We start from the raw sequence: 13,428 nt of genomic DNA, 5'->3' as shown, positions 1-13,428 counted from the left end.
TTTCAGTCCTGTATTATTTGAGGCATAACAAATGTCATGTAAACTTTGACGACACCATTGAATACTTGGGCTCAGACCTTGGTTCTTGTGTGTCACTTAGTTCATTTGAAATGAATCTCATAGAGAATGTATAGGAATAAAGGACCCAAGAAATATCACCCTATTATAAACTGAGTGCTATGTAGGTAACAATAGGGGAAGGTGTGGGCCATCTAACACTTCAAGTCTATTGCCCCGGTCGTTAGGATTTTAAAAACAGGAATTGTTGAAAACAATCAGCAAATCAGGCAAAATTTGTGGAAAGGGAGTAAATTTGTTGGTCCAGAGATATGTCATATAAAGATTAAGTTGCAAGCAGAGTTGGGAGGGTTTTCATGGATGCTGCCAGATTTCAGTGTTTGGAGCATTTTCTGATTTTTTAAGTTTGGATTTCCACCAACTGAAGTATTTCTGTTCTGATTTTAACCATAATATCATTTTTTGCCTCTATCTATACAATGCTATATAATTTTCATGTGATACCACTAGCAACAAATGTTTAGCAATCATGCTTTTTAACAAGCATTTATGTGGAATATTTTAAATGTAGCAAAGAAGTTTCCCCCAGAAGCTTTACAGGATAAAGTCATGGTGCTGTCATTGAAGTGGTATATTCTTTAAAAGTGTTTATTGGGAGCAGTTAAATCGTGCTCAAATTAGGAGCCTTGGCTAGAATATTGTGTACAGGTCTGAGTTCGGTGGAGCTTCACCAAATCGACCTGCAATAGTGGGTTTGTGAAATTAAATCCGCTAGGCCTTTACTCAATTTAAGAAAGAATAATAATGATCTCATTAAAATGTACAAAATTCATATGGGTCTTTATGGGGGAAATACAGGATTCGTGTTTTTTCGGGTTTAGATTCCTGCATTCAGCAATTACTGAACCATAGTAAGGAGATGGCTGTCGGAGAAAAAAAAGAAAAAGTTTCTTTATCCAAAGGGAAATTAATCTTTGGAAAGTGCTACTCTGTAAACAGCTGCTGAGACAGTTGCGAATCATATTCGATACCGCAATAGTTTTTTTTCAAATCAACGAATCGAGGGACAGGTAGTTGTCAGAGCTGGCATAGGTCTTATTGAATACCATCACAAGAAACATCATCTGAAGGCCCTATTACGGTTGTTTTTTTTAAATATTTCTTAAAATGCAGTGAATTTTTACTTGTGGTTACTTATAAACGTGGGAATAAAGTTAATGACACAGCTACATCATGGTCGTCCAGGGTGAATAACTGGGCAGTTGACTGCAGTGGTAGCACCGATGTGTAGGGGGCGCTGCGGCAGCACTGTCGCAATTACTTTGCGCCAACAGGCCGTAAATCGATGGCAGTCCAGAGATGGGGGTGAGTGATGTCTGCGGAGGTTTCAGTGGCATAATGTTTATTTCTAGTCACTGGGTTAATTTTAGATTGATTATTTTTGCAGAAGTTTGGTCTCCAGTTCAAAGCGACTTTGGAAAATATCAGTAAGCTGCAGCCGGACGGAGAAGATTTCCGCTGGTTCTTGAAGGTGGAGCGACTACAAGGGAGTGTCTGAGCAAATGTTTACGGAGGGTGTGGGTATAGGGCAGGGGTCCCCAGTGACTGTGGATGCGCTGTGTGTGGGGATGAGTGTATGGCAGAGGTCCCCAGTGACTGTGGACACATTGTGTGTGTGTAGGTCTGTGGACATACTGTGTGTGGGGATGAGTGTCGGGCAGGGGTCCCCAGTGACTGTGGACGCACTGTATGTGGGGATGAGTGTAGGGCAGGGATCCCCAGTGACTGTGAACGCACTGTGGGGGTGGGTGTAGGGCAGGGGTCCCCAGTGACTGTGGACACACTGTGTGTGGGTGTAGGACTGTGAACATACTGGGTGTCTTGATGGGTGTAGGGCAGGGGTCCCCAGTAACTGGATACTCTGGGCATAGAACTGAGGGCCCCCAGTGACTGGGACACTGTGTGTGTGGGGGGGGGGAGGATGTAGGGGTCACCAGTGACACCACCACACACTCCTCTGTATCTAATATTGGTGGAGGGCTGAGTTGAGGAAAGAACTGTATTGTAAGATAGTGATCAAGCTCCACAACTGTGTGACTGTGACCATTTGTACAAAAGCTTTGGACCTAAAGGCGGCCCAGTTAGTTTAAGAGAATAGCCAATTACTGTTATGTCACATCTACAATCCCTTAAGTCCCAGATTGAAACTGTCCTATAACTGTAGTTCAGTGATTTTGGATAGAGCAGTTTCTGACAACATCATAGCATCGGCACCGCTACATGTCCATACCTGGGTTTTAGTGCAATGACTACCCAACACCCCTCCATCACCACCCATGTAAGATATTCTTGTATGTTTGTATTTCTCTGCTATTGCTTCGGAGGAGCTTGGTTTTTGTTAAATGACCCTATGTTTCTCTTCCTACCCCTGTTTTCTCCCCTGCTCCCCAGTTGTGTCTGCCATTCTGAATTGGGGGAGCTTAGTTACTGAATGATGCTCTTCTCCAGTGTCTCTAGGTTGTGATTTTTCCTTATAAACTACTGGAATTGTTGAAGTGATAATGCTTCCACAATGGTGTTTGAGAAGGATACATAGTTCTTCAGGCAAAACTTCAATTAATCACAAACATGATGTTAACATTTATGAATGTACTATAATTCACTGAATTATATTGCACAATTATAAATAGTCAATAATTAATATCTGTATGCTCTTACAATAGTTGAAATGTCAGAATTGTGGTGATGTTTCTGAAAAATGGCAGTATGTCACGTTAATGGTGAGTTGTATTTTGCACATCTTTTATTCATTCCCTTTGATTATTGAAATAAAATACCTTCACTGATTTTATCAAGTTGCAAGGTAATAATTGGTCAAATTTCTACATGAAGTGCTAACCTGATGTTCTAACTTCAGTTAGTTTACATATTCTCAGCCTGCTCCAATCAGTGTGTGAATAAAATTTACTAATCATTTTCCCAGATCCAATTGTCTTCATCGCCAGTGATGGTTTTATGGGTCTCTTTATTTCCAACATTCATATTGGTACCATCACCCCTATGTATTCTTCCTCTTGCTCTCTCAGTACCCACGTGTGTCTAACTTGCACAATTCTTTCTTACCACTCTTACTTGAACAATCTCATTTGTCTTTAAGGATACAGTTGCTGTCTCTTTAACATTGAGCCCCTTTCTATAACTCCCCTACATTAAATGAAGCAATTAGTTATTCATTTCCTCTGCCAAACTTCTAATTCTAGCAGTTCCAAAATGTACACTTTGAATGTTTCCATTAACGTAACTATTTGACATATGGCACAGACTACAATGTGTTTGACAAGGATGATGTTCTTTCATAAGCCTTTGACCTTTCCACAAAAACTTGCTAGTGTCATCACCTGCTTGAAGCTCTGTGGAACATCAATACCTGAATCAATTTCTCCTTCAAGCTAAGTCAATATATTACAAGCAATTAATAATTAATTATTACTTTGAGTTCCATAATAACTTTCTCTTGAGCTCTGACGCTGACCTTTCCCTCTTCATCATGTTTGTGCAACCCTTCAATGATATATTCTCGAGTCGAGGTTTGATATCGCTATTAGGTTATGATATCCAAATGCATTGGTTCTCTGTTTTCCTTGTAGACACCCTGGTTATCAATCTTTTCACTACTGTTGTATTTTTAAAAACGTATTAAAGTATCTTCTATTTTAAAAGGTTCCTGCATAAATGCAAGTTGTTGTTGTTTTGTACAGAACAGTGCCCCACTCAAAGGTGGGAGAGGAAGTGCCAATATGATACAAAAGTGCAAGTTGTGCTCAAGAGAGAACTCTATTGGTAGGTAAAAGATGGAAGAAATAAAATTCCAAAACCAGTGCTTTAATTGCACTGCCCTTTTCAATTCTTCTGAATATAAATTATGTATTGATTAAAATAATATTTATTCTACTAATGACAAGAGTTTTTGATATTTTGTAAATACATATCAAAGTCCAAATATTTATTTTTGTTTGAGTGCTTTTGGTCTAAATGCCATATATATTAATTTCTTTACAAAAACATAGGAAAAAGGATTAAAATTGTTTATGCCACATATTAGCACAAAATAAGTTCTGTAGTTGCTGTAAAAATTCTTAAGTTCAATATGTTTGCTTTGCAAAACAATGTCATAGAAAAGTACAGAAACAGGCCCTTCAGCGCATCTAGTCTGTGCTGAAACACTTGAAGTCCCTAGTTCCATAGCCCTCCATTCCCCTGCCATCCACATACCTATCAAAACTTCTCTTAAATGTTGAAATCAAGCTGGCATGCACCGCTTGTGCTGGTAGCTCAACCCACTCATTCCACCGAGATGCAGCACAGAGCGTCATAGGAAGTCATTCCTGCCTGTGGCCATCAAACTTTACAACTCCTCCCTTGGAGGGTCAGACACCCTGAGCCAATAGGCTGATCCTGGACTTATTTCCATCTGGCATAATTTACATATTATTATTTAATTATTTATGGTTTTATCTTGCTGCATTTATACTCTATTCTAGGTTGGTGCAACTGTAACGAAACCCTATTTCCCTCGGGATTAATAAAGTATGTCTGTCTGTCTATCTATCAATCACACTCTCACAACCTTTTGAATGAAGAAGCTTCCCCTCATGTTCCCCTTAAACTTTCTTCCTTAACCTGTGACCTCTAGTTGTAGTCCCACCTAACCTCAGTTGAAAAAGCCTGCTTGCATTTACCCTATTTATACCTCTCATAATTTTGTATAGCTCTGTCAAATCTCCCCTCAATCTTCTATGTTCTAAGGAATAAAGTCCAAACCTATTCAATCTTTCCTTTTAACTCTGGTCCTGTGGTCCAGGCAACATCCTTGAAAACTTTCTCTGTACTTTTACAGTCTTATTTACATCCTTCCTGTAGGTAGGTGACCAAAACTGCACACAATACTCCAAATTAGGCATCAGCAATGTCTTGTACAACTTCGACATAACATCTCATCCCTTGTACTCAATACTTTGATTTGTGTGGGCCAATGTGCCAAAAGCTTTTTTTTATGACACTACCTACCTATGATGGCACTTTCAATGAATTATGGACTTGTATTCTCAGATCTCTTTGTCGTACGGCACACCTCAGTGACTACCATTCACAGTGTAAGACCTACTCTGGTTGGTTTTACCGAAGTGCAACACCTTGCATTAAATTCCATCTGCCATTTTTCCAGCTGGTCCAGATCCTGCTCCAAGCTCTGGTAGCCTTCCTGACTGTCAACTACACCACCAGCCTTGGTGTCATCTGCAGATTTTCTGATCTACTTAACCACATTATCATCCAGATGACAAACAATGATGGACCCTGCACTGATCCCTGCAGCACACCACTAGTCACAGGCCTTCAATCAGAGAGGCAACCATGTACTACCAGTCTCTGCTTCTGTCACAAAGCCAATATGTAACCCAGTCTACTACCTCATCTTGAATGTCAAGCAATGGAACCTTCTTGACTAACCTTCTATGGAGGACTTCGTCAAATGCCTTGCTAAAGTCCATGCAGACAACATCCACTGCCTTACCTTCACAAACTTTCTCGTAACTTCCTCGAAAAACTCTATAAGATTGGTTAGACACAACCTACCATGCACAAAACCATGCTGACTGTCCTTGTCTATCAGTCCATGTCTATCCCAATACTGGTCCCTTAACTTTTCCACTACTAATGTCAGGCTCACCAGCCTATAAATTCCTGGTTTGTTTTTAGAGCCATTCTTAAACAGTGGAACAACATTAGCTGTCCTCCAATCCTCTGGTACCTCAACTGTTGCTTGTACTGTAATTTAAATATCTCTGCTAGGGCCCTGCAATTTATGCACTTGCCTTCCACAGGATCCAAGGGAACATCTTGTCAGGACCTGAGGATTTATCCACCCTCATTTGCCTCAATACAGCAAACACCACCTCCTCTGAAATCTGTATAGGGTCTATGACCTCACTGTTGCTTTGCCTCACTTCTGTAGATTCTGTGTTCATCTCCTGAGTAAGTACAGATGCAAAAAATCCATTTAAGATGTACCCTATATCTTTTGGCTCCATGCGTTGGACCAGAAGTCCCCACAGAGGCTGTGAGAGCAGCTGAGTGGATCATGGGGGTACCCTGCCATCCATCGGGGACATTTTTCATACCTTGCAGGGCCCTTAGTATTATATAGCATCCTCTTTGACTTTCTACCATAAGGCAGCAGACTATGATGCATAAAAATAAGAACGGTCAGGATGAGAAAGTTTCTTCCCCCAGGCCATTAGGCTTCTGAGCTCCCTGCCGCATCGTATTTGGTCTCACTGGTTAATCTGTTCTATACCTTAGAATATTTAATATTAATGCACTTTAGTTTGTTATTTATGTGTGATTCATCTGTAGATTTTATCTTTACCTTTTTAAGTTATTGTGTGATATGTGTACTACTGTACCTTACACCCCGGTTTGGAGAAACATTGTCTCATTTCTATATACATGTATATAGTTGAATAACAATAAACTTGACTAGATGGCATAGATTACCATTCTGATCTTCCAAAGGACCAATTTTGTCCCTTTCAAACCTTTTGCTCTTAACATATCTCCATTATCTTGTCTGCTAGGTCAACCTTGTGCCTTTTTGTAGCCCTTCTTATTCCTTAAGTGTTCTCTTGCACTACTTATACTCCATGAGTACTTCATTTTTTCCTGCCTGCCTGTACCTGCTGTGCACCTCTTTTTTTTCCTCAAGCGAGAACTCAGTATCTCTTGAAAACTAAGGTTCCCTAACCCTGTTATTTTTTTCCTTTATTTTGAAGGGCACATACAAGCTTTGTACTCTCAAAATTTTGTTCCAAATTCCCAAGTACACCTTTGCCAGAAAGCAGCCTGTCCCAAACCACACCTGCCATATCCTTCCAGATACCATCACAATTGGCCTTTCTCCAGTTTAGAATCTCATCCCATGGACTAGACCTATCTTTTTCCATATTTACTTTGAAACTAATGGCATTATGATCACTAGATGCAAAGTGTTCCCCAACACAAACTTTAGTTACCTGCCCTGTCTGATTCCCTTTTTGGGGGATCAAGTATCACAGACTCTCTTGTTGGGACTAGTCAGCAGTCTTTTTATTTGATTATGGCTGTAATTAGGGATTTCAGTTTTACCAGGCCTCCTTAATAGCATAGTTGAACAAATGCCACCTTGATATCACAAAGAATTTGTCTCATTTCAACTTTGGAATTCTTCTTTCATCCATGTTGGATAGCACACTGGGGACCAGAAGAGGAGACAGAAGTGAATCAGCTTTTGAAACATCTGGCTGAGGATGGATGCAATCACTACTCCCTTATTTTTGTCACATACCTAGCTTGTTTGTTGAAGAAGTTAGTTATTTAGTGCCATAGAGCTGTACACCACAGAGAAAGGCCTTTCAGTCCATAGCTGTCTATGTGACCAAAGTGTATATTCCAGGTAATCCCATTTCCCAGATCCTTCTAAACTCTTGTCATCCATATATCTATCCATATACTTTAAAATATATCTAACGTACCTGTCTCAACCACTCACTCTGGCAGCTGGTTCTATACTTGTTATCTATGTCCACTGTGTATTAAAAGATAACATTGGGTTATTAGACCTTTCACCTCTAACCTGTAAATTATGTCTTCTGGTTTTCAATTCCCTAGCACTGGAAAAAAGACTGCTTACTCTGTCTATGCCTCTCATGAAATTGTCTATCTCTGAGATCACCCCTCAGCCTCTTTCTGTTCTAAGGAATTAAGGCCCACCTCATCTAACTTCTCCCTATAACTCAGTTCCTCAAGTCTTTGCTATATTCATGGAATTCTTTTTTACACTTTTTCCAGTCAATCACATAGTTCCTATGACAGGGTGACCAAAACCAAATGTAATAATCCACATATGGCCTCACCAATATCTTGTACAATTGCATCATAACCCAGTTGTTCAGTGCCATTCACAGATGGACATGGCAGGACCATGGACCTTTGATTCGATGATCATCCGACCATAAGACATTCTTCCACACATTTACAGTATCTTCTAAGTGACGATTTGCAAAGCCTTTACAGGCAAGAACTGTTTTATTTTAGTCAGGGTTTCTTTCTTGCCACTCTTCCATAAATGTCTGTTGTCCAATGACTTGAGATTGTGGAGCCATGAACTTCATCTCCAGTTGCAGCCACTGACATACGCAGCTCACTCAGAATGACTGTTGGCGTTACAGTACCCTGTCTTACAAGTGCCATTTTTCTCCAGTGACTAAGTTTAGAGAAGTGGCCTGACTTAAGGCAGTGTGGCTGTGGGTTTCCTCTTTTTTCCACTTTCTCACAATGAACTGCACCGAGCTCCGAGGTATGTTCAGTGCCTTTGAAATGGTCTTGTACCCTTACCCAGATTTGTACTTTCTATTATCATTTCCCTGATTTGTCTTGAATGCTCTTTTGTCTTCATTTTGGTTTGGTCTTTCGAAAATCTATTATACTGTTGGACCTTACAGAGGGAGGTCTTATGAATTCATTGAAAATAGGTGATCCTCCAATTTTTTATATCAACAAATTGGGTGAATTGGTAATGTAATAATTGCAGCCAAGGAAAGTTGGTGTAGTAATTACAAAGGGGATGAATACCCTTACAGCCTTACAGTATTGGTTAAATTTCAGTAATTTATTGACAGATTTTAAAATATTTTCTTTTCATTTGACATGATGCAAAATGTTTTGTAGATTAGTTCAAAAAGTCCTACTTCAATATATTTTAAATTGAGAAAGTGGGACAGGAAGATTTGAAAGTAGTGAGGGCCGAATAATTTTTTAAGGTACTGTAGTTTTATTACGTTTTGTTGACCATCTGGTACAACTGTTTGGCTTGCTATAACTTTTCGCAAGGCATTACTGATCACATAATTTCAAGGTCACCATTACTGATTTTCTTTTAATTCCAGATTTATTTTAATTAAATAAATTTAGGTTCCCCAGCTGGTGTCTTGAGATTGGAATCCATGCCTCTAGATTACTAGTCCATTACATTAATCACTTTTTTTTTCCATTTCCTTAAAATGATCTGCACTTAGCTGCAGGGATATTTTGGAATCTTAAGATTCTTGAAAAAAAATTGTAAGTGAAAATACTTCTTGAAAAAGGACTGATTTTTATAATTATTTCCACTGGTATTAAAAGGTATGATTCATCGGATGGTAGTCTGCAAAGATTGGGATTGATATCCGGTCTCTCTTTTTGTTTGTGTTTTCAAATCAAATTTGTTACCCGTTCTGTCTGGAACTCCCTGTTTCCAGTTCCATGACATACTTTTGTTGCCTTTAGTTACTCTGGAATACAGATCAGTTACAGTTATGGATATAGAAATGGCATACAGGGTTTAATCAGGGCAAGTGTGAGGCATTGCGCTTTGGGAGGCCAAATATAAGGGGCAAGTATAGTTAATAGCGGGACCCCTAACTGCATTGTTGAACGAAAGGATCTTAAGGTCCAGCTTCATACCTCCCTGAAGGTAGCAATCACGTAGATAGAGTGGGAAAGAATGCACATAGCATAGAGTACAAGGGTGAGGAGCTGTAATTGCAGTTGTACAATTTCTGTTGGGCTACACTTGGAGCATTGCATGCAACTCTAGTTTCTCCCATTGCAGAAAAGATGTAGAGACTTTAGAGTAGATAGATATTTATCAGGATGCTGCCTCAAATAGATGTCATGAGCCTTAACGAGAGGTTGGTAACACTTAAAGCTGTTTTCTCTGGAGAATCGGAGGCTGATTGGGGACCTGTTAGAAGTTTATAAAATTATGAGAGGCATAGGGTAGGCAGTCAGATTTTTTTCCCCCCAGGATTGAAATGTCAAATACTAGAGGGTATAGCTTTAAGGCGGGGGGGGGGTGGAATTTGAAGGGGATATGCTGAAGGAATACTTATACACAGGGTAGGCATCCAGAACAGCACGTCAGGATTGGTAGGAGTAGTGGATGCAGATACAATGGTGACATTTAGGCTTTTAGATAAATGCATGAATATTCAGGGATGGTAAATCATGTGTAGGCAGAAGGGATTAGTTTAATTTGGCATTATGCTCAGCAGACCAAAGGGCCTGTTCTTGTATTGTTATGTTTTCTTGAGCATCCTTTCATTTCTTCACTCATGACAGTTATGTTCAACTGTCTTGGCCTCTGTTGTTACCATTCCACTTCTCTTCCCTTAAAACGGTAAAATGTTCCTTAAAACCTACCAGTTTATACACACATTTGGCCATCTGCTTTATCTCCTCTTTTGGCTCAGCATGTTTTTATTTACACGTGAAAATAGGAGCAGGAATAGGACATATGACCCCTCAAGCCTGACTTGCCATTCAAGGTAATAATGGCTAATATTTCTAAAGTTTGTTTACCTCCCTCTTAAATTTCCTACCCCAGAGGAGATAATTAAGAGATTTGCAATACTTCGGGAAGAAAGGCATGTTCATGTTTAGGACTACCCTTTTCCCTCCTCCTGACCTCCAAAGAATACAGATCTAACTTTTCTGGTCATCCTCTTGTCTCAAGAATTAGGGTAGTGAATCTCCTGTGGATTGCTTTCAATATTATTATATCCGGTGGTGAATCTCTTTATTTTCTGATGCTTTCAGGAGTCAGCGATGACGACGAATCTTAATTCTGATGATTGTTTATTTTAGAGTACAAACATACAAATACTAAGCAAACTAAATAAAGACATAAGACATAGGCCATTTGGTCCATCGAGTCTACTCTGCCATTCAATCATGGCTGATCCTTTCTTCCCCTCCTCAGCCCCACTCTCCGGCCTTCTGCCCATAATCTTTGATACCATGGCCAATCAGGATCCTATCAATCTCCAAATTAAATACACTTAATGCATGCATTACTAAATGACAATAAAAGAGGACTGCGTGTCTTCATAATCTAAAGAACCTGGCCTCCACAGCTGCCTGTGGTAACAAATTCCACGAATTCACCACCTTCTGGCTAAAGAAATTTCTCTGCATCTTTGTTTTAAATGGACGTCCCTGTATCCCAAGTCCATGCCATCCTATCCACATCTGTTGTACAGGCCCTTCAACATTCGAAAGGTTTCAATGAGATCGTCCTCATTCATCTAAATTCCAGCAAGTACAGGCCCAGAGCCATCAAAGAACTGAGAAACAATGCTAAGAGTTAAATGAACGGCAGAGGAAAAATGATGGTGCCTCTGAAAAATCCATCACTTTTATAGATAAGGAAAATTCCTTAGATAAACTAAACCATCAATAGTTGCACAATTATATCATGTCAGTAATATGCTTGTACTTAGCCAATGAAAAATAGGAAAGGTGATAAACGGTTAATTTCACTTTCTGCCAGTAAGTTGGGTCAAACCACCACATGCTGTGGAAAAATACATGAGTTTGTTAAAAATTACAAATTTTATAAAAAGTATTTTAAAAAATGTGATTTCTAACACCATTCTTCAGTGAGCAAAACCATAAAAGGTAAAATACTGCTTCTCTGCAATATTCTAATATATATTTTAACTTTTCTGAAAGCTTGGCATTTAAGTGTCTGAATGATGTCAGTTAGAGACTTTTGGGTCTTTTGTAGGTTTGGTTGCTGATTAGGCAAAAACCATTCTGTACACATCCAGTGGTATTTGATTGTGTAGTGATACCTTCCAATCTGTGATGCAGAACTGGATTCTTTATGACTTCTGAACATAAAATACCATATTCCCTCTTCAAAAACACTTATGATGCACTGCTTCAACATATCTACTGCTGAAATTGTCTTCTGTGTTTTTTGCACCATTCTCTGTAAACTCTAGAGACTGTTGTGTGTGAAAATTTCAAGAGATCTGCAGACCACCCCATCTGGGACCAATAATCATTCCACAGTCAAAGTCACTTAGATCACATTTCTTCCCCATTTTGATGTTTGGTCTGAACAGCAACTTTGCATTGAGTTGTTGCCACAAGATTGGCTGATTAGATATTTGCATTAATGACTAGCCGTGCCTAATAAAGTGGCCATTGAGTGAATTTTATGCATAGAAGGTGCCACATAAATTTAGTTTAATGTCTCACGATTCATTAATGTGACTAGAGTTATTTGAAAGCATTATACCCCAGTAGCTGAAGTTGGCAAATTCAGTCATAAAGGTGATATCTGAAATTTTTAAATTTTCTGGGAAAGAGGTTTTTTAATTTTTTGAGATGATCATTATTTGTTTCAGACAGCTTATTACTACTTTTGCTAATTTGTAAGTAGATCAGTGTTTTGTTTGGCAATGAATCATTACCAAGTTACTGATTTCTATAGTTATATCCAATATTCAGAAATGGTAGCCAAGAAGAGTCTCGTTTAGGCCTTGTAACTAATTCTGGTCTTGTGGGGCTCATGTAGATTTTGCAATTATGAATTGGGATATTATTGTCCATTAAAATCTATTCTTGAAGCCTCTAATAATTATTTTTTGTAAAGTTAAAACAATTGTCCTGATCTAAAAGCAAAAAATACATTTTTTATATTTGTTGGTTCACCATTTGCAAATCTGAGCAGAATTACCAGCATTTGTCCTGTGATATTTAGAACCTATAGTATAGCTATTAAGTGTTTTAATGTGCAGATTATCTACTGCAACAATCTAAAATTTCATTTTGTTTTAAATTGTCAATTTGTTTCTTAGATATTCTGAAGGATACCATCAACCCATATAATGTAAGTGGGCCTTTGACTATACATATGGTTTTCTGAACTATGTTGTAGCTTATTTATGTTCAAGCAAAACATGTATCTTTTGTTCTTCGTGAAACAACTATTGAATTATGCTTCTGCTTGTATGTATTTGCATAGAGAATTATTTTATAAATACAGCGTTAATCAGGTTGTAATTTTATACAAAAGGCCGAAGACAGTGAAAAATTTAAGACAATCGTACAATTCGAATGTCGAGGATTGGAACCAGTTGATTTTCAGCCACAGGTAAAGAAAAACCTTACTATAATATGCTAGATTCCCTAAACCAACTGACAGAGATATTCTCAGGTTCATAGTCAGTTTGTTTGACCCTTTTCCTCTGATTTCACTACACACATTTTCTCCAAACCATTCCTGTATATAAGCTCTCCTATTCATATGCCTACACATAACTTTGAATTTGGCATTTCCCCTTGCCTTCCTGACTTCTATTTACTCATTTGCTTATCATCCATTTTCTGTGCTCTCTCTTAATCCAGTATCCAGGGAAGTAATGCTTTCTGACCATCTGCTACAATTTAAAACTACGCAATTCAAACTTCAATTTGCCACCAAAGTTGTTGAGCTATAGGCTTGCAGCAGATGCAAGGAATTCAACATTTGAGAAGTAGCCACTT

At 38.7% G+C, this 13,428-nt stretch overlaps 1 protein-coding gene across 2 annotated transcripts in view; it reads left to right on the top strand.

Annotated features, from left to right (window-relative positions):
- The first annotated feature begins 1,331 nt into the window (after positions 1 to 1,331).
- Positions 1,332 to 13,428, top strand: part of czib (CXXC motif containing zinc binding protein) — a 19,015-nt gene continuing 6,918 nt past the window's right edge. Inside the window, exons 1-6 of one of the 2 annotated variants that reach the window (XM_072273828.1) lie at positions 1,332 to 1,383; positions 1,466 to 1,549; positions 2,742 to 2,798; positions 3,777 to 3,858; positions 12,741 to 12,772; positions 12,959 to 13,036. In XM_072273828.1, the coding sequence (XP_072129929.1) occupies positions 1,378 to 1,383; positions 1,466 to 1,549; positions 2,742 to 2,798; positions 3,777 to 3,858; positions 12,741 to 12,772; positions 12,959 to 13,036 (339 nt within the window). In that variant the 5' untranslated portion in view covers positions 1,332 to 1,377. The remainder of the gene's footprint in view (positions 1,384 to 1,465; positions 1,550 to 2,741; positions 2,799 to 3,776; positions 3,859 to 12,740; positions 12,773 to 12,958; positions 13,037 to 13,428) is intronic. The other variant, XM_072273829.1, reaches the window with a different exon arrangement.

This window comes from Mobula birostris, chromosome 12, assembly GCF_030028105.1.
Source record: "Mobula birostris isolate sMobBir1 chromosome 12, sMobBir1.hap1, whole genome shotgun sequence".
NCBI lineage: Eukaryota > Metazoa > Chordata > Chondrichthyes > Myliobatiformes > Myliobatidae > Mobula > Mobula birostris.
The sequence above is the reverse complement of the archived record's forward strand: the minus strand, read 5'-3'. Positions and strand labels throughout refer to the sequence as shown.